The sequence below is a fragment of the Mytilus trossulus genome, chromosome 5 (genome assembly GCF_036588685.1).
Source record: "Mytilus trossulus isolate FHL-02 chromosome 5, PNRI_Mtr1.1.1.hap1, whole genome shotgun sequence".
Lineage (NCBI taxonomy): Eukaryota > Metazoa > Mollusca > Bivalvia > Mytilida > Mytilidae > Mytilus > Mytilus trossulus.
The window spans coordinates 72,966,451-72,994,001 of record NC_086377.1 but is presented as its reverse complement, the minus strand read 5'-3'; the positions used below and the strand labels follow the sequence as shown (position 1 = coordinate 72,994,001).

Here is a 27,551-nt window from a genome sequence, read left to right as displayed (position 1 = left end):
GTTTTTGCCATAGCAGTTGTCAGCTTATGAGTTTGGATATGACTTTGGTATCTTTCACCTCGGTTCTGACTTTGTGAATGGTTGGACTGTCAAACTCACCATGTTGATGCTGCTTTGATGTTATTGCACAATAAACTGCTTCGCCAAGCGCAGCTGCATACGACCGCAGAGGTCCAACCACGAACAGTTAGGCCAAAAATGGACACAATATTCAAGCTTGATACACGTTTGAATTTGGATTGTAATTGAATATTTGACACATCATAGGTTTCTGACACAGAATAAATGTAGTCAAAGAACTTAAAATTGGTTATATGATTTGAATGTATATGTACATAAGATGTGTTGATATTGTGCAATACACTGTGCACTGTGGTGTTGCGCATTACTTAGTAAATCTGTTTTCAGACTATATACAAATAATTAGCAATTGCGACCCCCAAATTTTGTGTGGAAAATTGACAATATCTTAATTGTAATTGTCTGAAAACTAGAAAAATGCTTGTTTTAGACATTTTTTGGCCCCTAATTCCTGAACAGTTTGGGCAATTACCCACAAAATGCATCCCAACCTTCGACTTGTGGTATTGAACCTCGTGGTACAATTTCAGAGTAATCAAAATACTTATACACAAGTTATTGTCCCGAAACTAGAAAAATGCTTGTTTTGGGCCCCCTTTTGGCCCCTAATTCCTAAAATCACCCCAAACACAATCCCAACCTTCCTTTTGTGGTATTGAACTTTATGCTCAAGTTCCAAAGAGATCCATTCACTGAAACGTAAGATATTGCCTGGAAACCAAATGTATTCGGATGACGCTGACGCAGACATGATAGCATTTTACAATCCCATAATTTTTTTGGGGTCGTATAATGAATAAGAACAAGAACATGTTTATAGTTTTGTTTTTACCTTTAAGGAAGGTAGACTGCATTAATAGTTTATACATGTATACAAGTAGAAGATACAACTAAAACACAAATAGCGCTACAGTAATCACATCAACAACAAACACAACGGTATCATAACATATTTTATTTGTAAATTACAAAGTCACTAGGTATTTAAAATAAAACAGTTGTTCTAATGCAAACAGTTTGAAGGCAAAATGTATATATGCATTGCAAAAGGTTGACAAATTTATGACAAATCAGGCTTAGGATTTTTTTTATACACGTATGTAGTGATTGAGTACAATGAGACAATTATCAAGCATGAAATCGCACTATCATTGTTGCAAAATAATTTCTGACAAAATCTAATCAATATTACATATTATAGAATATATAAACATGTTCACATAAAATCAATAGAAATAGTTAATAATGGAATAAAGGAATAAGAGGAAGAAAATGAAATAACTATGAAACAATGTCCCAGGTTAGGGGAAGGCTGAGGGCTCACAAATATTTTGAACCCCGCCACATTCTGTATGTGCCTGTCCCAAGTTAGGAGCTTGTAGTTCAGTGGTTGTGGTTGGTTCACGTCTGTCATATTTGTTTTGTTATAAATTACAAAAATGAATTATGTCGTTCGTTTTTCTCAATTCAATTGTTTCATATTTGTCATGTTGGGGCCTTTTATAGCCCACTTTACGGAATGGGTTTTTCTCACTGTTGAAGCCCGTACAGTTGCCTATAATTGATTACCTCCACTTTGTTTGAACTTTGGTGGATAGTTGTTTAATTGGCAATCATATCAAATCTCCTTATTTTTATACACAAATTTTTATATTCGCGATGAAAGAAAATGGGGGTTAAATTTTGTAAAACTGACAATGAATATTGAAATTTAAATTTTACACACTCGACTCCTTCAAATTAAACAGATGTACAACATAAAAAAAACTCATAAAAGATTCCAGGCTTATCTTTGTGAGCGTCATTGTATTTTTCGTTTACAAAAAAGTAGAATATCAGAAATACTAGGAAAATTCAAAACGAAAAATTCCCTTATCAAATGGCAAAATCAAAATCACAAACACATCAAAAGAATGGGAAACAACTGTCATATTCCTGACTTGGTTCAGGCATTTCCTTATGTAGAAAATGGTGAAGTAAACCTGGTTTAATAGCTAGCTTAACCTCTCACTTTGTATGACAGTCGCATAAAATTCCATTATATTGACAACAATATGTAAATAACACAAACAGACATGATAGATAAAATATTTAAATGTAAAAAGTAGGGGTACAGCAGTCAACATTGTGCAATAATCTTAATCATTATAAAAAAAAAGACAAATGTGTCAACAAAGAAAAGCAAAATGGCATAAAGACCAAAGCGCATAGGTAAAAATATACAAGAATACAAAAATGACCATAGCACAATAACACAATGGCGGGATGTTGAAGTACTGAGCCACACCAAAAGATTCCAAAAGGGTATTACCAAAAAGGGCTTAACAGTAAAGGTAATTTACGAAGACAAATAAAGGAACACTTCAACACGTAATTAGGATGATAAACAAAACCTCAATGACTAAAATTTATATTTCAAGACCATCAAGTATTATTTGTGCAGTTGAATATCTATCAACAAGGTCTTGGTATCTTCTGAAGAATTTAAGCAAAAGACTCATCAGTGACGATCGAAAAAAAATGTTAAAAAGGCAAGCAGGAAGTTGTATAGCACTGCGCTAAAACACCACCAAACAACACATGGTGCAGATAGCCTGACTTGAAAGAGGCCAAACTTTTGCTTAGTAGTTTATCACTAATCTGTTTGAATTTAAAATCCTTTTTTCTGATGGATGAAAGATAAGTTCATTTGACAGAACAGATGCATTATGTCAAAAACATTTGTTGTGAAATGCCATATTATGTTAGCAATAATTATATTTACATAATAAGAGCATATCGATGCATTTTTGTTCAAAACTATATTTATGAAGAGGCTTACTTATTTACAAATGTACATATAAAAGTGGCTGTTTGATAAACACAATATACAACAAGTTAATGTAAAACAAATTCAGAAACACCTTAAGGACAAGATTCGGTCACTGAATTAGTTATTTCATATGTACATACACAATTATGACTGAAATGAAATTGATAATAAGCTAATTATAGCTATGTAGGTTATTCAAAATAGTACATATAGTATATTGTATCAAGTTATAATATTTCCTTTAGGTTGCACTTAGTGAATACAGCTGTTTCACAAACCTCGCCTCTTTGGTTCCCAGATATGATATCTATGTTTCATTTCACAGTGACACATCTTGGGAACTTTACCAGTATAAATCCACATGGATAGCAGCCAAATTAAATTCTGAGAAGGACCAAATGTTAAGTGATAGGAAGTACATAACTTGAGTATAGGTCTAAATTTTTGGAAGTTTGAGGCATATAAATGTTGAAAATATGCCGCACAGCCATATGTTTTGACCTTTGAAAAAACAGTAGTGCATATGAACTTTCTAATTACTGGTTCCCAATAATTATATTAAGATACATTAAAATTATTTTATATGAATATAAAATATGTCATGACTGCTTCATAATTAACATATCTGTTATGGAACGAACACTCGTAGGGGGATTTGTGTTTACAGGATTGAATACTCGTAAAAGGGGTACATATTTTATCTTTTTCCTTGCCAAGCATGACACTCACACATGACATATGTTTAATATAAAATATTGTTATCAATAGTATATTGTTATTCATTCACTTTGATGGTTTAAGTGACCAAATCATTGATCATAGGATTGACAATTCCTCCTTCTATTCATTGTTTACATGTGTTTGTCTTAGCGGTTTAAGTGACCAAATCATTGAACATTGGATTGACAATACCTCCTTCTATTCATTGTTTACATGTGTGTGTCTTAGCTGTCTTTAACTTGTATAAAGTTTTTCTTTTATTTTGAGCATTTATGAAGGGTTGCCATATCTGTGCTAGTAACTTCCGTCTTCTCTATTTGATCTGCTAGATCTGCATAAATTGAGTCTTTTCGTAGGGCTTTGAGAAATTCATTAAATCCCTGTTCATTTTTACGCAACAGCATGTCCATTAAATTCCTGTTCTTTTCCTGTGGGGTTTTACCAGATTCTATCTTCTTCCCATCATCAACTGACAATACCTCTTTTGATATTAGATGATCTACTATGTTCTCGTGTTGTATATCAGTGATGACCTTGAGGTAGTTCTTTTGTAGACGAACTTTATATAATGGAAAATTCCAAACTGATAAGCCTACAAAATAAAAAAAAAAAAAAATCTTAAGATAGTTCTATTGACCTTTTATGACTAAAGACGAGGTTAAATTCAGAAAAGCGATTTGGACCACATGAAATTTATAACGTGTTTTCATTTTTTTTTACATCACTTGGTCGATACCTCTGCTGGTGGATTATATGTCCCCTAAAGTATCATTAGCTTAGTATTCAGTACTTTGCTACTCACATGATTTAAAACAAACCCTTCTTTAATTTACCGTTTATAAATTTAAAAATTATGCAGAAACTAAGGTTTCAACTCATTCGGGCAAAGTTGGCATTGGATGGATTTGGCCATTTTTAGTACTTTTCAGGTGTGTGGCCCTTCTACTGTTTTGATTTTATTCACCCTTTTCTTAAATCAAATGTCTCATGAATAAATTGAATACCCACATAGAATGTAGTATTGATAGATCGTACATTTCTTCAAACAAATTGAGATGTATGCTCTGAATTTATCCAACACATATGATAAGCGTTTGACATTTTAAACAGAGCTGGTAAACATACACATTCACAATTTATAGTTAATTGCCAATTTGTTTGTTATTCTATTTTCTCTCACTTTGATTTTTTTTTTATAGTTGACCAAAACTAATGCCTTTGCATTATATATGTTCACTATTCTTTTCTACAGTTGGATCTAAGAAGCGAAATTCATCTGAGGTCATATTTGCCTGATTCGTAATAGGTACTTAATGAACTGTGACTTCATTATAACTGTAGAAAAGAATCTTGATCTCAATGCCTGAGATCATAATTACTCAATGGTACAATGTCTAAGATCATAGTTACTTAACACAAACTGAAATTCGTCCTGAAAGACTCATCATATATACCAGTGACCTACTTTGGTATGCAAGAAAAGTAGTTTATTTATGATAAATTAAATACGACGTAATTGATCTGGTAGATAGTCTTTAGAATCAAATACATTATATCTATTTTGATCTGGTAGATAGTCTTTAGAATCAAATACATTATATCTATTTTAATCTGGTAGATAGTCTTTAAAATCAAATACATTATATCTATTTTGATCTGGTAGATAGTCTTTAGAATCAAATACATTATATCTATTGATCTGGTAGATAGTCTTTAGAATCAAATACATTATATCTATTTTGATCTGGTAGATAGTCTTTAGAATCAAATACATTATATCTATTTTGATCTGGTAGATAGTCTTTAGAATCAAATACATTATATCTATTTTGAACGAATATATAACAAGTGTTAAAAATGTTTTCAGTAAAAATCCTTCTTTGTTTGTGTTTATAATAAACCCTTCAGACATACCTTCATTTTCCGCAGATGCTGATGTTGGACTTGGACTGAAATCACATTTCAAATCATAAGCGATATCTTCGTATCCATAAATACGTAATCCATCAACAAACACACTGTAAGCAGGTTCTCTCATTTTGGTCACAATATCCAGCAATGCTTTGTTCTGATCATCTTGTCCAGCATGTTGTTCAATACGGCGTCTGTCGTCTACCGATATCACCAGATGTGTCATCATATGGTCTAATATTTGGCTGGTTTGTATTTCCTGTATGATTCTGTTTGCATTATTTCTGATCTTATCTGTAATGATAAAGATTCAATATTCAAAAGATCACAAGTGTATGACTGTTTCACGTATGGCAACAGTAGTATACCGCTGTTCAAAACTCGTAAATCTACGGACTAAAAACAAAATTTGGGTAACAAACTAAAACTGATGGAAACGCATTAAATATAAGAGGGGAATAACGACACAACATTAAACTGTAACATACACAGAAACGGATTAAGCATTAAACAAAATCCGATGAGAAAAACAAATATGACATCAGAACCAAATACATGAATTTGGGATAGAAAAGTACCGTGACACGTCTTATAGTACTGTGAATTCACAATATCAAATATAAGAGAAAACAAACGACACAACAAAAAAAACAAAGTTAAAATGTTACACACACAGAAACGAACTATACTATAACAATGGCCATTTTCCTGACTTGGTACAGGACATTTTTAAAGATAAAAATGGTGGGTTGAACCTGGTTTTGTGGCATGCCAAACCTCGCACTTAAATGGCAATGTTAAATATAACATTGAAATGACAACATAATATTACAGGACTGCAATACAAATAAATAGGAAAACGTATTAGACAAAGAAACACATGATTAATAGATAATAAAAGGCATCAAGTTTAAAATTCAATACTTCTAACTTTATAAGATATCTTATAAACTTTATTAGATATCTTACAAACTATATAAGATATCTTACAAACTATATAAGATATCTAATGAACTATATAAGGCTTTTCTACCTCAGACATAGATTACCTTAGCTGTATTTGGCAACACTTTAAGGAATTTTGGATCTCAATGCTCTTCAACTTTGTCCTTTATTTGGCATTTTTAACTTTTTTGGATTCGAACGTCACTGATGAGTCTTTTGTAGACGAAACACGTGTCTGGCGTATATGCAAACTTTAGTCCTGGTATCTATGATGAGTTTTATTTATATAAGATATCTTAATATACAGTTTATGATATATCTTGAAGTTAGATTAAATAACAAAACGGCCATATTAACCACTGAAAAAAATCATCCATTCAGTATTTTTTCAACAGATCATCTTTATAAACTTACATTGATTCATGTGGATTTCAAATTGAACTGGCTAATTGTCCAATTCAGAAAAGCAATTACAAAAGGTTATATACTTAATTGATAAGATATTTAAAGCAATTACACCAGGCACCAGTGAACTTTAAAATTATTTGGATAATTTTTATATCTTTTGAATCAGTTTCATAATGATGACATCGTATTTCAGGGGGGCTCATTTCACGTATGGTTCATCATCAACATTATTTTCAAAAACGCTCAAACTTTTGTCTTTTGAGAAAATAGAGCAAAATATAAAATAATGTCTTTTACAAAACAAGTTTTAATCAAGTTACACAACCGGCTCTGCTGGGTCGATCTGCTTTTATAAGATCGGCGCTAATTTAAATTTATTCATCAATGTTATATCAAAATTTAAATTTGTTCTTTGCCGAGGTCTGCTTTGACACCAATTTTGACAAAAAGCATGTTTTTGATCAACCTGCTGAGTGATCTTACTTTTGCGAATTCAAATACTCCCATAACATTTTTTTCACTTGAATCCGGCTGCTAGAATCGATTACTCCACGTTTACATAATTAAATCGTTGTTAATAAAATGTGATCGTATTCAGTATTCTTATCCGGATTTTACTACGTTTTGACGACAAACTATGAAAAATTATAGTTGCCGTAATCGGTGACTGAAACTTTTCCGGAAATACTGATTTTTATTTTGTTTTCCTGAATTGGGAATTTATATTCATAAACATTTTTTTTGGGCCACTGGCAGATTTAAGGGCCACTAAGCGGCCCTAAACTATAGAGTGGAATCATCCCTGATATCACAGCACTGTACATTACCATAAACATTCTTATTTGAGGGAATAAATCATTGTACTGTTTCAGTAGGGACAATCACCTCAAAAAATCCTCCTGTATGCTCCAGATGAAATATGTTGTTAATATTAATATGTTGAATGCTGTTTGATAAAATAAAATATCTTCAAAAACAATATTTGAGTTCAATCATATAAGAGGTTAACAGTTAATAAAATAGAAACTGAAGATGTTATTTTGTAAAAAATAAATGGTAGATTGAATAACAATCCAACACCTAAACTAAAGTGGTATAGTCGGGACCCCCTATTGGCATGTTCCTACAGTCAAAACAGTAGTATGCTGAATCAAAAATGCTTAAAAGTATTCCAGTTTTAACTATAACGATGCACATATAAACATTTGAAGTAAGGGAACTAGCATATATAAAGTAAATTAGCATATTCTACAAAAACACTAAAACTTATCGATTGTCTTAGTTCAGACTTAAATCAGATATTTATAAGTATGCTATAAATCATGGCAATGGCATGAGTCGGGGCAGTTAAATAAATACATTGCACTTTCAAAGTTATCTTGTTGATATGAAAAAGAAATGGAGCAATACCGACTAAGGAGACACATTGTTCATGTTGTTAGGAAATTATATTGGGGCTTAATTTTAAATAATGTTTGTGTATGATTTATGAATCATAACGAGTATAAATAGAATAGCTTCTCAAATATTTCCTGTTAAAAGCATATATAACATATTTTTCGAAAAAAAAAAGTTTTTTTTTTTAAGACAAAAAGGATTCCTGTACAAAGTATAAATGTTTGTCATAAATGTGTTGTTGAACTGACTCTTTTTAACTATCATAAATATGAAATCAAACAAGATTTTTTCCATACATGCCATAGTACACGACTCTTGCACTATAATTTTCTATGTTCAAAACTCTAATATGGCATGCAATTAGAAAGATCCTTTCATAAAGAACATGTGTACCGAGTTTCAAATTGATTGGATTTCAACTTCATCATAAACTACCTTGACCAAAAACCCTAACCTTAAGCGGGACAGAATGACGAACGGAAGAACGAACGAACGAGAGACAAACAGACCGAAATACATAATGCTCCTAGGTGGGTCATAAAAAAGTTAAGCAAGAAAAGAATGAGGATAGAGCAAATAAAATTTACAGTATATATGTTTATGTATTATTATTAAAATTAGTCAACTATCAAAAGTTGATGGCAATTGCTCCTATAAGAAAACATCTGATTTTGGTGAAATATTCTGGGTAGATTTTCTTATCTTTTGAAGTTTCTAGATATATAAAAAAAAAATGCATCTTAAATTCTATAAGAAGTCATTACTGTCATGTGCTGAATATACAGGATTAACATGATTGACACAAGATACACTCAGAATCATTCAGCCAAAGTTTGGATACAGTTGGTCTTGTAAATGTTTTAAGAACTTTATTCAAAATGGACCATTTTGACCGATGTTAAGTCCACAGGGTCCTAATAACACAAACGGGTAATAAAAAATCTAAAGCTTTGACACCATAAACAGTGTTTACAGATTTTAGAAACATTTGTATTTTTGGTCGATTATTCATTGTTTTGTATTTTACCTTGTTGACTGATTTGTTTGTGGGTTTGATACGAAAAAAAAATGATTTGTTTTTAATTTTTTGATATTGTCTTCTTAGTTTGAAATAATATAACCTTTTTTTGTTCCAAAGTAGTGTATGGAATATGTTTGAATTGATTTTTATTTTGTCAACTCAGATGACCACAAGCAGCATACTATTATCACCAACTTTTTTCCGGAGACTGTAACTCAGTGGTTGTCGTGTGTGGATGTGTTACATATTTGTTTTACGTTCATACATTTGTACATAAATTAGGCCGTTAGTTTTTTCGTTTGAATTGTTAAACATTTCTGGATCGTTTATAGCCGACTATGTGGTATTCGTTTTGTACATTGTTGTAGGCCGTATAGTGTCCTATAGTTGTTAACTTCACTGTTATTTGGTCTCATGTGGAAAATTGTCACATTAACAATCATACCACATCTTCTTTTAATACAAACTGTTTGTTCAAAGCTATTGCAGAATATAATTTATAGTTGAATTGACCTATATACTATCTTCTTCAAATGACTTCCAGACACATACAATTCCATCCACTTACCAGTAGCAGTTTCTACAGCTCTTAGTGTTTGCAGATCCACATTCTTTACAACTTCCTCTAAACACCGTGCACCTTTTCTACTATTCACCAGAGCTTGTTCAAGGACACGTATTGTAGGTTTTACTAATCTGTCTCCCCTCCACCTAAACAAAACGTCTTTACTCTGGGCGGTCAGGTCACAATTACATTTGTCTATGTTCTCTAAATCTGCTATTGACAATCCAAGTTCTATTCCTAGTTGAAAGACCATTTTACCAATCTGTGTTGATATGTTATCTAATATTTCATCAGTAGGAATTGAATCTAAGATATCGTCTTGAATACCTGTAATATCATTACAAGCATTACTCAATGACATTTAAACTTTATAAATGTTGTGGATACTTAGAAATTGTCTTGATTTATCTTGATCATAACTCATGAATAGTTGGTTTGAATAAAGGTATATAGGCAAAAATGGACACAATATTTGCGCGTGATACGGCTCTGAATTTGGTTGGAATTACATATTTAACACATAATAGGTGTCTGACACAGAATATCTGAAGTCAAAGAACCTAGAATTGGTTATATGATTATAATTTATATTCAATGTTTTGCTTTTGTGCAATACACTATTCTTTTGCGAACTGACCTCATCCCTAAAATTTCAAATTTTATTGACCCCCCTTTTTTTGCTTCTGTGCAATACACTATGCTGTTGCGGATTGACACTCCTACCCACACATAAAGTTCTTTTACCACCCCTCTTTTTGCTCTTGTGCTATACACTATGCTGTTGCAAATTGACCCCCCCCCAAAGAAAAATTAAGAAAAAAATTATCCCCCTTTGCCAAAAACAAAATATCTAAAAAATATTCTTTTTTATTGCTTAAATCTGAAATGGGAAACTATTGCCCCCTTTTTTTAATTTAAATTTTTTGTTTACCTCCTCCCCTCCTTTTAAAAAAAATCATTTCCCTCTAGATATGGTCATAATCTGAATTCAAATTTCCTATGGAATTTGCAACCATGATTATCCGTTTAAATAAGTCATAAATGTCTTAAAATAGAAAATGACATACATAATCATGGCTTAAAATAGTTTTTCCTTAACAGCATTTGTAAAAAAAAATAAAAAAAAAAAAAATTGACAGGCAATCACCTCAAGACAATACAACATTTATATATACATAATTAAAAGCAGTGTAAGAGAGGTAATCAAAATTTATAATTTGTCCGGTAATGTTTAATTATCCATTAACCTGAAAAACCTTTGTTTTCCCCCTTATTCCCTCAGCAATCCTACCCTTTTGTAGTATAGTAAACACCATACCACAAGTTATTGTCTGAAAAATAGAAAAATGCTAATTTGGGCCCTTTTTGGGCCCCTTATTCCTAAATTGTTAGAACCATAATCCCCAAAATCAATCACAACCTTTCTTTCGTGGTTATAAACCTTGTATTTAAATTGCATAGATTTATATTTGCATTTACTAAAGTTATTATCATGAAACCCAGTGTCTTCGGACGATGGGGATTACGACGTGATACCAATATACGACTGCAAAAATGTTTGATGTCATATAAAAATATCAATGATTTGACCAATAAACAGATAAAGTGCTTAATATGCAATTTAGATATGCTACGCGAGGGGATATCAAAAGCACTAATAATCATGACAATTAGAGAACTTGAAGAACCTAGCTTTGCCATTTTAAATGTAAATATCTGTATAGTTCTAACCAGTACTCACTAGATATCAATTGTTTTCTCCTCCTCATCTGAAAAAGGAATAAAATCAGACATTTTAAAAATAGTCAAAGTTCCACAATGCTTATTTAACCAGATGTTCCGCAGGGCGTAGCTTTATACGACCGCAGAGGTTGAACCCTGAACGGTTGGGGCAAGTATGGACACAACATTCAAGCTGGATTCAGCTCTAAATTTGGATTGTGATTAAATAGTTGACACAGCATAGGTTTCTGACACAGAATGAATGTGTTCTAATGAACTTAAAATTTTTGTTTTCTCTTAGAGCAATTCACTATGCTGTTGAATATTAATCCTCTCAAAAAAATGTTTGAAGAAATTTTCATTTTATTAATGAAATTTCATTTCAAATGAGAAAATTGAACCCAATTTTTTTAATCACATCCCCCTTTCCCTTATTCCAAATTAATCTCAATTAAATTTCTAATGGAGTTTGCAACAATAACTACTCATTTAAATACATCATAAGATATTAATATGTAAAAAAACTGCTTGTTATCACTGAATGGTAAAGATTATTTTAATTTATCAGTTGGTAGTAAAAAGTGATTATACATTGTATATAACAAAGATTTGAGTTGATTCTGGACAAAGAAAGATAACTCCAATTAAAAAAAAAATTGCTATTTCACAATATTGTGCAATTAGATATTTCTTGCTTACTATTCTGGACAAAGAAAGATAACTCTAATTAAAAAAAAATATTGATATTTCACAATATTGTGCAATTAGATATTTCTTGCCATTGTGCAATACTGTGCAATTGAAAAGACTTGCTATTGCACAATACTTTATATAATATTTTAGATCCTGATTTGGACCAACTTGAAAACTGGGCCCATAATCAAAAAACTAAGTACATGTTTGGATTCAGCATATCAAAGAACCCCAAGATTTCAATTTTTGTTAAAATCAAACTAAGTTTAATTTTGGACCCTTTGGACTTTAATGTAGACCAATTTGAAAACAGGACCAAAAATGAAGAATCTACATACACAGTTAGATTTGGCATATCAAAGAACCCCATTTATTCAATTTTTAATGAAATCAAACAAAGTTTAATTTTGGACCCCGATTTGGACCAACTTGAAAACTGGGCCAATAATCAAGAATCTAAATACATATTTAGATTCATCATATCAAAGAACCCAACCGATTAATTTTTTGACAAAATCAAACTAAGTTTAATTTTGGACCCTTTGGACCTTAATGTAGACCAATTTGAAAATGGGACCAAAAATTAAGAATCTACATACACAGTTAGATTCCGCATATCAAAGAACCCCAATTATTCAATTCTTGATGAAATCAAACAAAGTTTAATTTTGGACCCTTTGGGCCCCTTTTTCCTAAACTGTTAGGACCAAAACTCCCAAAATCAATACCATAATCATACTTTTATGGTCATAAACCTTGTGTTTAAATTTCATAGATTTCTATTTACTTATACTAAAGTTATGGTGCGAAAACCAAGAAAAATGCTTATTTGGGTCCCTTTTTGGCCCCTAATTCCTAAACTGTTGGGACCTCAACTCCCAAAATCAATACCAACCTTCCTTTTGTGGTCATAAACATTGTGTTTAAATTTCATTGATTTCTATTAACTTAAACTAAAGTTATTGTGCGAAAACCAAGAATAATGCTTATTTGGGCCCTTTTTTGGCCCCTAATTCCTAAACTGTTGAAACCAAAACTCCTAAAATCTATCCCATCCTTTCTTTTGTGGTCATAAACCTTGTGTCAAAATTTCATAGATTTCTATTAACTTAAACTAAAGTGATAGCGCGAAAACCAAGAAAATGCTTATTTTGGCCCTTTTTGGCCCCTTATTCCTAAAATGTTGGGACCAAAACTCCCAAAATCAATACCAACCTTCCTTTTGTGGTCATAAACCTTGTGTTAAAATGTCATAGATTTCTATTCACTTTTACTAAAGTTAGAGTGCGAAAACTAAAAGTATTCGGACGACGACGACGACGACAACGACGACAACGACGACGCAGACGACGACGCCAACGTGATAGCAATATTCGACGAAAATTTTTTCAAAATTTGCGGTCGTATAAAAATGATGAGTAGATCAGTGTAAATAAAAAGATGTAAACTTGAAACATCTGAACATTACTACTTCAGAAAAGAATATTTTTTTTTATCCTTTCCTAATTTCCCTATTCTACACAAAATCTTATTTAACAATATACTTAGCAAACATCACAACTGATGTGTTCTAATCGTTGACAAATGTTTCAAAATAAATTAGTGATATATTTAGAACATCAGCCATGGGTTTGAACTCATTTTTGATATTAATGGCTTGAACTCAAATCTTGGGAAGGCTAAATGAATAAATAACTTGGTGTTCAAATAAAAACAAAGGCAATATTGTGCCCAAGCTAGATATGGTCGTCTTTGCCTGCTGCATTTTAAGTGTTTGAATCTGTAATGTACGCTTACAGAACAGTTCCCACTTGTAATATGACATTACACGATCGCTCTCCGCAAGATCTGTAAACCATATGACAGCAATTTCGAGGAGTTGAATACCAAATATCTGTGAAACTTTGAAACATAGCTAAACACACCATGTGACTTGTGGTTCCAATAATTCATTACAGCTCAACTGCTTTCATATTTTGTTATCCAAGCACATTAGACAAAAAGAATCAGAAAGTACCAAAAAGACATTCCAAACTCATCAGTCGATGATAAACTGACAAAGCCATGGCTAAAACGAAACAAGACGAACAGACAAACGAAGTATACACCACATTAAATTAATCAAAGGCAAGGCAAACATTATTATGAAAACTGTGGCAATATTGCATCAATTTTTTTTAAAGATTTAAAAGAACAAACATTAAACATTCATATATAATTGTACATTTATGTTCTTCATTTAATGAATTATCATTAAGGCAAATAATTCATATGTTATCAAGGTTTTCAATAGCAACGTATATATCAAGAATATTTTTTTTCATGGTCAAGAGTCTTGAGTCAGCAGTGGAACAAATTCACAATGATTGAAGTTCTTCTAGTTGATCGTAATTGTTCGCATTAGTTGACTGTTAGTAGTTCAAGTTGACTTTAGTGTGAGCTTGTAATAGTATGAATGGACTTGCTACCCCGGAAAGTAAACTGAGTTTGCGTTCTACAGTACAAAATTTATGAGACACAAATCAGACAAATGTTTACTACTACAGGTATCAATGGTGAGGTCTGACTGAACTGTCCATAGTAAATGTAACTGACTCCCACCTTCACCCCAAGTCCATGATATCTAAGTTTGGAATAAAATGACAGGTGTTAAGTCCAGCAAAGTGATATGCATATGTGACGCCCATGAGATTGACCTTGTATGTCATTCAATCTTTTTGAAATGACAAACAGGAATGAATATGGTTTAGGAGTTGGTATCTCAATCTTTTACAAGTTCACAAAACTCGAAACACACACAAAAGGGTGTGGGTGACCCTAGGGACTAACCCTATGTTTCATTTGATTTTTTATTTTGTCCGATACATGAATATATATGGTTTAGGGGTGGGGATCTCGACCGTTATCAAGTTTTCAAACAGGAGGGGGTGGGGACCCCAGTGACTTCCCCTATATTTCATTTGATTTGTTATATTGTCCAATACATGAATATATATGGTTGAGGGGTGGGGATCTCATCTGTTTCCAAGTTATCAAACAGGATTGGGTAGGGTGACCCTTAGGACTCTCCCTATATTTCATTTGATTAGTTCTTTTGTCCCATACATACAAATATATGGTTTAATTTAAAGGTGGGGATCTCGACTGTTTCCAAGTTCTCAAACAACATGAGAGTGCAGTGACTCTAGAGACTCCCCCTTTAATTCATTTGATTTGTTATATTGTCCAATACATGAATATATATGGTTTATGGGTGGGGATCTCAACCGTTTTTAAATTCTCAAACAGGAAGGGGTAGAGAGGCCCCATGAACTCCACCTATATTTCATATGATTTGTTATATTGTCCCATACATGAATATATATGGTTTAGGGGTGGGGATCTTGACCGTTTCCAAGTTCTCAAACAGGAGGGTGTGATGACCCACAGGGACTACCCCTATATTTCATTTGATTTATAATACTGTCCCATACATGAATATGTATGCTTTAGGGGTTGGGATCTCGACTGTTTCAAAGTTCCCAAACAGGAGGGTTGGGGTGACCCCAGGGGCTCCCCATGTATTTCATTTGATTAATTATATTGTCCCATACATGAATAAATAGGGTTGAGGGGTGAGGATCTCGACTGATTCCAAGTTCTAAAGCAGGAGGTGGTGGGTGACCCTAGGGACTTCACCTATATTTCATTTGATTAGTTATATTGTCCCATACATGAATAACTAGGGTTGAGGGGTGAGGATCTCGACTGATTCCAAGTTCTAAAGCAGGAGGTGGTGGGTGACCCTAGGGACTTCACCTATATTTCATTTGATCAAACAGGAGGGGTAGAGTGCCCCAAAGGACTCCACATACATCTCATATGATTTGCTTACATTCAGGTATCATATAATCTAGTTGCACTATATGTGTAAAAAAAAGAACCTTCCAGCTATTTTAACTGACCCATCAAAATTGAGAAAAAAAATACCCATTGACATTGCAGTAATATGTTTACACTTTAACTGTTCCCAGCTGTCACAAAGACTCACATTGTATTGGATTTTGACATACTGATCACAGCTGCCACAAAGACTCACATTGTATTCGATTTTGATATTAAAATTTGTCAAAAAGTAATTTTGAGTTTCAGTACAAATAGTTTCTGTTTTTTTCATTCTTTTGCATATATCTTTTGGTTTTCAATTCTAGTGTTTATATTTATTTACCATGCAAAGATGTATTTTGTCATCTGTCTAATTTTTTTAAAAGTTCAAAGATCGCCAAAACCCGGAATTACCAATATCCGCTTCCGGAATCGGATCAGATATTGTAATTTTTTTTTCATGTCAGCCATTTTGTTTTCAATGTTGTTTTTGTCAGATACGATTTTACTCGAATTTACACATTATGTGTCGGCGATTTTCTGTATAAAGCTAGCGGTTGAACAAAATGAACATCGCTGTCATGAATAATAATGCTAAAACAAGTTTTGATATCGTTAATTAGGAGACTTTGGTAAAAAAGTTTGCAAAGTTATTTTTTTTATTTCCCGTCTCAAGTCGGGAATGTCTAGCGTAGCTAGTAACCAAATCGAAAGTCCGACTGCATAAGTGGAAGTTTGCAGACCTCGGACAATCGTTAATTTGAACCCCTGCCTCCAAATTGAAAAGATAAAACAATTTCGTCTTACAATTTAAAATTGCCGCCAACAGCATGAACAGTGGAACTTATTTTAAGACTACTGACGTAGTTGACTACGTATTGACGACAAACAATATTCCTACGACTTTTGCCATTTGGAAAATCTAAACTACTTGTCTTTAGAGATTTTCGGCGATTAAACATTTCATACATTTGTTCTTTGACAGCTTAGCCAAAATCTCAGGGATAATAAACTGCATAAAGATCCCTAATGTGTCCTACTTCCTATGTGCAACTTCAAAACTTTTGGATAAATTAGGGACGAAAGATACCAAAGGGACAGTCAAACTCATAAATCTAAAACAAACTGACAACGCCATGGCTAAAAATGAAAAAGACAAACAAAAAAACAATAGCATAAATTGACGATCATTTAAGGTTTTTCTGATAATATTTTTTGTAATCAAGAATTAAAAGTATAAAAAAAACTGTCCAATTAGTTATAAATAACATAATATCCAGCTAGATAATAACAATGGCACATATTTCAGCATTTATTGGGTAGGACACAAATCTAGGGTGCTGGCATAAGGCAGCTTAACTGCCTAAAAACAGTTTTACTGAAGACTTAACAAAGCAAACATCAAGCTCTATAAGTAATAAACCACATGTTACTCCTGTAAAGTATGTCGACATATTATAACAATGATGAAGAGTTCGACATTAATTGACCTTCAGTTTAATAGTAGTTCTTGGATTTTGAATTTTGTATCTAGTGTTATTGACGTTGAAGTCCATGCGGTTGCCTATAATTGCATACATCAACTTTAAATTAACTTTGGTGGATAGTTGTTTTATATGCATTCATACCGCATCTCCTTATTTTCATATTGAGGCATAACACAATAGGGAAATGGTAACTTACTATTCCCTCATCAAATTTAGAAACTATTAGTCATATTAATTTTCCAATTCAGGAACCTGACCTAAACATATTGGTTTAAAGTGAAAATTTGTGTTTCATGTCATTGAAACCAGGTTGAATACAGTTTAATTGCATATTATTTTCATTATTTCAAACATTACTTACACATTTACAATTAACATATAAGCTGTAAAAAAACTAAAACATCATATACATGTATATAAATTGCTTGTGTATACTTATATGCTTTATGTTCAGTAAAATTATCAGGATATGCACAAACAAATGATGCACATTGGAAACAAACTAGATAAAAGGATTGCATTTTTCAAACGATGAACCTGTTTCGGAGATTTAGTATACTCATCAATTATAGTCATTTTCTTTTGCAATGGACATTTTCCTTATAAAAAAGGTAAAAAGCATCTTGGAAATTAGCCTAACAATGAAAACGTTACGTTGGTTGATGAACATTGACAATGAAGTACAGTTGAACTAAACATTGAAAGACTTTTCTACCTCAGACATAGATTACCTTAGCTGGATTTGGCAACACTTGTAGGAATTTTGGTCCTCAATGCTCTTCAACTTCATACTTTATTTGGACTTTTTAACTTTTTTTGGATTCGAGCGTCACTGATGAGTCTTTTGTAGACGAAACGCGCGTCTGGTGTGTATACAAAATTTAGTCCTGTTATCTATGATGAGTTTATTTACAACTACTGGGTCGATGCCACTGCTGGTGGAGATTTATTTCCCCGAGGGTATCACCAGCCCAGTAGTCAGCACTTTTTGTACTGACACGAATTATCATTGATATGGTTATATTTATAAATTAACTGCTTACAAAATTAGAATTTTTGAAATACTAAGGCTGTTCTACCTTAGGCATAGATTACCTTAGCTGGATTTGGCAAAACTTGTAGGAATTTTGGTCCTCAATGCTCTTCAACTTTGTACTTTATTTGGCCTTTTTAACTTTTTTGGATTCGAGCGTCACTGATGAGTCTTTTGTAGATGAAACACGCGTCTGACATGTATAATTAAGGAGTAAGTTCGGTAAGTACCATATTTGGCCCCAATTATAAAGTTCATGGTTACAAGACAATAATTGTTTTAAGTTGCCTTAAAGACATATGAAAAAGTTAAACAGAGCTGTTTTTGTCAAAGTTTAATTCTAACACAACGATTTTTACATTCCAAAACGGTCAAGATAAGGGATTTTGGTGAAATTTGACAAAATCAGCGGGATTTCAACCAAATAAAGGACCAGGAAACATAGAGCGCAGGCGTCGACAAGCTTAATATTCAAATAAGACATGTTAAATGTCTTCACAAACATTATTTTAAAAGATCTTTGTTGTCATCGTATGCGCTCTATGTTTCCTGTCAAATAATCTTTGGAAATTTACCCATTTTCATTGATTTTTTCGTGAAAAATCAATATGAGTACTTGTGACGTCATAATGAAATGCAGAAACGTAAAATTTTAAACAAAATGGCTTATATCCTATCTAGCTATAATTTGTCGTGATATTGGTCAATAAATCCGAATTTGAAATTTGCGCTAAAAAAGAGGGCCATTTTAGGACCTTATCGAACATACTCCTGGTATCTATGATGAGTTTATGTACATATACACGTATGTCATACACTTACTTTAGTTGACCTATTGTGAATAGCATCTTAGAAGCAGTCCATACAACAAAAAGTGTTTTTTCGGCAAAAAACAATGAACATGAGGTAAAGGGTCAGATCAACCCTTAAGACATGTATCAACACCTAACAAGCATTCCAGCCACTAAAAAAAATAGCTTATTTATAGTTTTAGACAAAGCTATATGCACAAAAACTTGAAAATGAACCATGAAAATGATGACTAGGTCATCAACCTACTGGACAAGAATGTTAACTTTATTTTCATTCCATACACCAATTAAAGTTAACCTATTCCCTTTGATATATCAGAAACATCTATATACAAGGTTTGAAGCACCTTCTGAAAAAGTAATTTTTATATACATAGTTTAAGCCATCGTTTAAGGATCCCTATGCATAGCATTCTTTTTTTGCAGGCAAGACAATACAAATAAAATCCCTATTGAAGAAGAATAACTCTTCTAGTGTGTCCCTTTTACAAGTTAGCTTAGTGTTAGTGTTTGTTTTGGCAAATTCAAATACATTTGACTTGATGTTTATTTTTTGCAAAATATGTCCTTCTCGTTTTCAATTTTTTCCTTGACAATATCTTTAAATCTCTACAATTAAGTTTATTCAAAGGTTGTTGGCATTCCTTCATACATTGACTGCGTTCCTGGAGTTGCAGACTTTGTCCTGTGTTGTTATGAATATCAGTGTATAGATAAACTCAGTATCTCTATCTGAATTTCATTTTTTTTTACATTACCTATCCCTTCATTACATTTTTTCCACAAATCATCAAATGTCTAATTTTACTACGAAAATTTACCTGAGGGAACGTATTAACAAATATTTTTTTCTCATTTTTATATTCAAGTTTCGTATCGATATACATGTACCTATATGTATATATGCAAGATGTTATTTTATTCTTACAAACATTAACATAAATGTATGCATCGTATGTGATGGTGCAAAAAAAAATTCCCCAAAACAGCTATTGAATAAAAAAACAATTATATTGAATTGGATATTCAATTGTTTCAAAACACACAAAATTATTGCCATGGATACAAATTTACTCTAATTGTAAATTGTGCTTCAAACTGGCATTGAACACATAATTACATTCAGAATTTTAACTTCTTACCAAATATTTATAAGTTATTAATATCAAATAATAATGTCAATAAAATAATTAAAAAAAATAAAACACAAAGAGCAAATATGATGCAATTCTACTGAAAACCTCTGGGTGAAGTTGACGGGTAAGAAAAAACAGAAGAAAAACATGAAGAAAATGAGGAATTTATCAGTATCATACATAGCTTACCATACATAAGGTATGTGTCGTTAATTTCATTTCTCTTAAGCCTTTGGCCAAATCTCCAAAACGTATGCCATTGTTCTCTCTCAAATCAATAAGTGTTAAAAACTTGACCATTTGTGTATTTCTTGGGTAATTCTCTACTATATCATTCCATTCTGTTTCTTCCATTTCAAGATGAATAGCTAAATCATGTATCATGAGTTTGTCACAATTAACAGACAAACGTAGCAACTCTGTGTTACTTGGAATCTGAGATAATGCATCTTCACTCAAACCTTAAATTAATATATAACAAATATATATGACAAATCTTTACAGATACACTACATAAGCATACAGCTTTAACAACATATGCAATATTTATACAATGATAATTATCATATTTCTTAGAAAACGGTTAAACCTGTTTTCATTGCAAGATGAACCTCCAATTTAATTGACAGTTGTTAACAGCCGCATTACATTGACAAAATTTGATGAGAAACCCAAATATATAGGAAATTGGTAAACTTGCAATAATTTGTATCTAGCAGTCAAATGATCTTCTCAGTATACGACTTATTTAGTTACATTATTCATAAAAACTGAGTTTTGATATCAAATGAAAGTAGATGAAAATATTATACTTATACAGAATAACGCAACTGTTCACAAATTGTAATAGAACGCTGTATACTTAGCCCGCTACACATGATATTTAATGGAACATCTCTTTGACATTCCTGGTACATGTACAATTAATCTTTCTAAAATTACAAAGTTTAAGTCGCCTATAGAAATTGGTTGATATGCATGATGTGTCTGTGATACAAAAAAAAAGAAAACCAACAGAAGACTTGTTGTTTATGGAATTGCATATTAAGATACAAAATGTCTTCTGAACTATAATTTACCGATAGCTTCTTATCTTATTGTGAAATTTTAACTAAATGCACATTTGATTGGTGTAATTTGTAAGAACAGTAGGTAATGCTTTCTTTTTTGACATCTGGTATCGTTCCACTTTTAGCTCCAGAGATTTTCTTATGATTTGATTTGTTCCAAAAGTTCAACACCAGTAATCATCAATTGTCTCTAATTTATTTAAAGCAGATATTTAGTTCATATATAGAACTGTTTTTTAACGAGAAAACAAATTTCATTCAATTTCTTTTCAATGTATTATGCATCATCTGCAATGAAAATCCGGTGATGCATACTAAGAACCAATTGGACATCTGTTTAAATATAAGTGTTATTGATTCCTTGCCATATTTAGCCTCTGAGGTCATTGTTTCAATGTATATTTTCAGAATGTTTATGTTATTTTCAGTGTATTTCTTTTTAAGATCATATGAGCAGTTTGATGTCATCTTCAAAGTATGTTTAATGAAAAGATGTAACTGACCTGTGAATGGGTAATCGAACTTGGAATAATTCAGTGTCTAATGAAATCAAGAGATAAATAGTAAAAGAAGTGTATTACGAAACCCAAGAGCATTGAAATCCAATAATTCTCATATGTTATATCATATACAACTAAGGTATCCTAGGGGTTGACACCTTCGTGGTTTAATTAGTTCAGTCAGTTAAGGAAGTATCACTGAGAGCTCATGTCAATTCATTATTAACTCTTTTGGTATTATTCTATCAATAACAAAACACGAAGTTAAATACAAAACACATAACTATACCTGTACAATCGGGATCACACTGCTTTTGTTTCTATTAAAGGAAAACAAATATATAATTGTAAATTCAACATCCACAAGAAACTGCACAGACACTAATTATAACAAAGCATATACTAAACACAACAATTTGAACTATTAACAGTAACTATGACCCGAATTCGATTGATTAACATTGACATATCTTTCTGTAAATTAATATCTTATTAGCTAACTGCAAACAGATTGACCAATTAGCTGAAATGAAACTCAATAAGGTAAACTCCCTCGTGAAATGTAAGTTATGTCTTGAAATTCCTTTTGAGCAAAAAGAACCATACCTTTTTAACAAATTGTACACATATATTTAAATGGATTAAAAGTTAGCCAATCGTTAATTTACTTATTTTACTTTAATTGTTTGCTTTCCAAAAAAAAACAGATTTCTGTTTTTGGTCTCATCACATGTTATAATAAGAAAACAAGAATGTGTCCATAGTACACAGATGCTCCACTTGCATTATCATTTTCTGTGTTCAGTGGACCGTGAAATTTGGGTCAAAACTCTAATTTGGCATTAAAATTAGAAGGATCATAGGGAACTTGTGTACAAAGTTTCAACTTCAACTACATCTCTTTATTGTGGTAGGGGGAATTAGGTGATTACAAAATAACTTGCATATTCAATGCTAGTATACAAACCTGTTTCTGGTTCCAAACCTTCCAGTTGAGTGTAATGTCGTCACCATGGTTACAAACGCACTCATCAATTTTTAAAGCTAATCTTTCTTCTGGAAAGTAACAGATAAATCTTGAGCAGGAATACTCAGTGTGAAATGGTAGTTGACTGTTGACTTTTTCGTGGACAGTGGACTGATAAAATTCTGAAATCCTCTCCAATGTTAAATGCAAACATTCTCTGACACTAGTGGCTATCTCAGGTATTATCAAACCCTTGGAGCGCTTGTGGACTAGGTGCAATAAGATCTTATTTCCTTCTACACAGACAACGATATCATGCTCTTTATCAACTGATAACCCAACAAACCCAGAAAACATAAGTTTCCTTCCACGGTATTGCTTCAATGTCCACATACTGAGACATGCGCAAATGAGACGATTCGGTAAAGCTGGAGGAACAACGGTTCCGTTAAAAACAAAGGCCAAACTAACAGTCCTCTCTGGTGTACATTCTTGTGTCAAGAAATCTGTATCATTTCTTTGGGTAAGCATACAGGGTACAAAGAAGTGTTCTACTGGTAGCCGACTTCCTGTTTTTGTATCATATCTACGCTGTTCAGATACGATATCAAGGTGTATCAGCATATCAAATATGTACTCTTTAAAGAGTAATATCTGACAAAATTCTTCTTGCTCCCACATCTGGTAGAGGTCTAATTTTTGTATCATTCCATTTTCAGACATCTTTTTGAAGGTTTTTCTTGTGTTATCTTCTTTTGGCCAGAATTCAACATCTATAAAAAGAAATAAAATCAATCTTAAGACTTGAAATTACAGTCAAAAATATACTTATATTAAAATGTATCTATGGAAGCTATGTTGCTCACCTTGATCAGCACAGGAAAATAATCTTATCTTAATAATTCTATAACATGTTCTATTTTAGAACAAATTATCTTTCCTTAATCAAGGCATTTGATGATCTAAATTGAATCGTTTCTCATTGTGGAAAAATGTTACACTTTAAAATTTATTCTATATTTATAAACCATGAAGTTTTATAGTTATACCTATACCTTTTAAGCTATTACGTTTCAGTTTCAGTTTAAAAAAAAATGTTTTTTTATCATAATTTTCCATTATGATTTTACAAAACATAAGTTAAAACTGTTATTCTCTCCAAAGTTTCACAGCATAAAAAATAATTAGCTATAATTTAACAAGTATTGAAACTGTGAATACTAAAATTTATAATTTTTTACTAATCGTATAATAAAAAGTTCTGAAAAACCAACTTAAAGATTAGTTAAGGGCACCATTTAACAGTCCCTAGTGCTATTATTGGCTGGTAAACAATATTTTTGTATGTTTTTTACCAGCAATTTAATTATTACTCAATGAAAATATTTACACACCAGTAATAAAAGATCTCATAACTTCCACCATAAGAAGGGGACTCATGATAACATTATCTCTTAGCTGTGGTGTGTCAAAATAGACAATTTTCCCTAGAGAATGTTGATAATGTAGAAAATCGGTCAACTGCTCAGGAGACAGGACAGACACCTCGCTGATAGCATTTAATTATTTAACTTCAGCCAATGACATTATTTGCTTTCCTTCTGCCACTAGTTCAGCGATCTCAAGCTCCAGTGGAACACATGCATTCGGCATCCTTTCACCCCAGCATGGGTGGTCGAATGTTAGTTCTGTTATTGTTTTCTTCAGAACTTCTATTTCTGGGTCGGCTTGATCTTTGGCATTGACAAATATTAGAGGTCTAAGGACCAGATGATGTTTTCCCTCGTGGTCTTTAAACAATTCCTCAATTCCTCTGTAAAGCTCTTCACGTCTGGTCGCAATATTCTCCTGTTAAACATAAAAAGTTGACAAAATAATACACTGATACTGCATCGCACACCTGGTGATTTATATGCATCTTCAATGGTGGAATATTCCAACACGTACTACAATCTCAAATTTTCAAATGACATACATCTTCTCTTATAGGTCAATTTTACACTTTTAACCTAGATCTTATACTTTCAAAGATAACAGACTGAAACTGTTATCAGTTGTTAAATCTTACATTCCAAGGGGAATACAATGAAAAGGGTCTTTTGAAAGAAACACTAGCTATTTATATTTGTGTTTGGTAATTCACTTTACCTACCTAGTATAGAAACACAAGTAAACAAATAAGTCACATTTAATAAGTTGGCAATACATCTAAAACAGGTCAAGAGGGTATTTGCATGAACATATGGATATTGTTATAGTTCAATTATTTGTTGATAAAAATTATAATTATTTTAAAACAAAGCATGAATTGTCCTCATGCATTCCCTGTCACAATCTTTCATCAACTCATCAACATTTGTATTACGTTTTGGAATTTCAAATATTTTGGGGACTTACATCACTGAAAATACAGTTAAGACGTATATCTTGTGCAGTACCACTAAATGCTAAACTTTCACTTTGTCAAAATATTTGTTGAAATAAAACTGACTTAAATACAACTTTAACAATCAAACTGAGCAATTGTTATAGTCAATAGACAATGCCCGAGAGCGACACGGCAAAGAAAAAACAAATTTTAACATTTAAACTGAGCAATTGTTTAAAGTCAATAGACCATGCCCGAGAGTGACACGGCTAAGAAAATTCAAACTTTAACATTTAAACTGAGCAATTGTTTAAAGTCAATAGACTATGCCCGAGAGTGACACGGCCAAGAAAATACAAACTTTAACAATTTAAACTGAGCAATTGTTTAAAGTGAAAAGACCATGACCAAGAGTGACACGGCAAAGAATCTTCATGAAAATCTTCTACATTTGAAAATGCCTGTACCAAGTCAGGAATATGACAGTTCTTGTCCATTCGTTTTTGATGCGTTTTGTTTTTTGATTTTGCCATGTGATTATGGACTTTCCAAATTGATTTTCCTCTGAGTTCAGTATTTTTGTGATTTTACTTTTGAATATTAAAACAAACGCAAACCGAATATCATTTTTCTTATCTATAAGTGGTTCTTCATATAGTCTACTCTAGTTATAGGCCCTGTAATCTGATCTTAAGTCTATTAACCACCAATCAATTAGGATCTTGTTCTTTCAAAAGTGTAGCTTTACACGAAGTTTGGTCAAGTTAAGACATATCGGCATATTATCATTATGTAAGCAGTTTTTACACATTATTCAAGTGTTTCAAATGGCAATGACTAACTACTATATTTCTAACATAAGATCACTCACCAATGGTACTTTGTCTTTGTGAGTGGCAACAAACAAAATCTTTGGAATGCCTGCATATACAACCTTACAATAGGTCAGGATGGAATTGACCCAATACTGCAAGAATACTACAAAATAAAATCAAAATCTGTCATAAAAAAAAGTATAAACAAGTATATACATTCTGCATTTTTCATATTTGTGATACTACACTTTTACAATCTCATTGTCTTTTGTCTTGTTAACCCCTTATTTGAAAAAAAACTGGCTGAATTGCTGTTTAAATAAATGAGGTGGATAAAGTATTAATACTTTATGAACCTAATATTTAAACAGCTGCATGGTAATAGTCTTCCTTTAAATTGGATTCTCTGTCAAAAAGTGACAACTGTTTCAGAATATATAGATATAGGAAGATGTGGTGTGAGTGCCAATGAGACAACTCTCCATCCAAATAACAATTTAAAAATTAAACCATTATAGGTTAAAGTACGGCCTTCAACACGGAGCCTTGGCTCACACCGAACAACAAGCTATAAAGGGCCCCAAAATTACTAGTGTAAAACCATTCAAACGGGAAAACCAACGGTCTAATCTATATAAACAAAACGAGAAACGAGAAACACGTATATATTACATTAACAAACGACAACTACTGTACATCAGATTCCTGACTTAGGACAGGTGCAAACATTTGCAGCGGGATTAAACGTTTTAATGGGCCCAAACCTTCTCCCTTTTTCTGAAACAATAGCATAACATCACAACATATAAAAACATACGATAAAATATCAATTAGCAGACTTAACTCAATCAAAAAACGTATGATTACACAAAGAACGAATAAATTTGATCTGCGATATCTGAATACAAATGCACAGTTAAATAAATATTAGAGACAAACAGTCATGACCAAAAGGCTATCAAATAAATTCAAACACACTGAGAAATATTTAACCAATCAATGTTCACTTTAGAAAAAAAACCGGTTTTTTATAATCTTGAAGTTTATACAAATGTTGTAAGAATAAGTGAAAAATTGAAGATATTACAAATAATCAAAGCTGGTATACAGCCAAGATCCATATAAATAAAAAATGACAAAAAAGCATTATAAACAGTATCAACAGGTCGAATTAACAAGAAAATACGATTTGAGAGTACTCGCAGTTACTGACAGCTAGTTAA

At 32.1% G+C, this 27,551-nt stretch overlaps 2 protein-coding genes across 2 annotated transcripts in view; both read right to left on the bottom strand.

Moving 5' to 3' along the window:
- Window positions 1-941: 941 nt before the first annotated feature.
- Window positions 942-24,703, bottom strand: LOC134719152 (uncharacterized). The gene is made up of 8 exons (XM_063582131.1): window positions 24,540-24,703; window positions 23,146-23,918; window positions 22,468-22,498; window positions 20,798-21,069; window positions 11,603-11,630; window positions 9,865-10,188; window positions 5,528-5,818; window positions 942-4,205 (listed from the first exon to the last, which is right to left on the bottom strand). The coding sequence occupies exons 1-8, from the start codon at window positions 24,583-24,585 to the stop codon at window positions 3,871-3,873; spliced, it is 2,100 nt and encodes a 699-aa protein (XP_063438201.1). The 5' UTR covers window positions 24,586-24,703; the 3' UTR covers window positions 942-3,870.
- LOC134718282 (GA-binding protein subunit beta-1-like) overlaps window positions 24,703-27,551 on the bottom strand; it is a 36,452-nt gene continuing 33,603 nt past the window's right edge. Inside the window, exons 8-9 of the mRNA XM_063580775.1 lie at window positions 26,385-26,491; window positions 24,703-24,993 (exon numbers count right to left, since the gene is read on the bottom strand). Coding sequence (XP_063436845.1) covers window positions 24,709-24,993; window positions 26,385-26,491 — 392 coding nt within the window. The 3' untranslated portion in view covers window positions 24,703-24,708. The remainder of the gene's footprint in view (window positions 24,994-26,384; window positions 26,492-27,551) is intronic.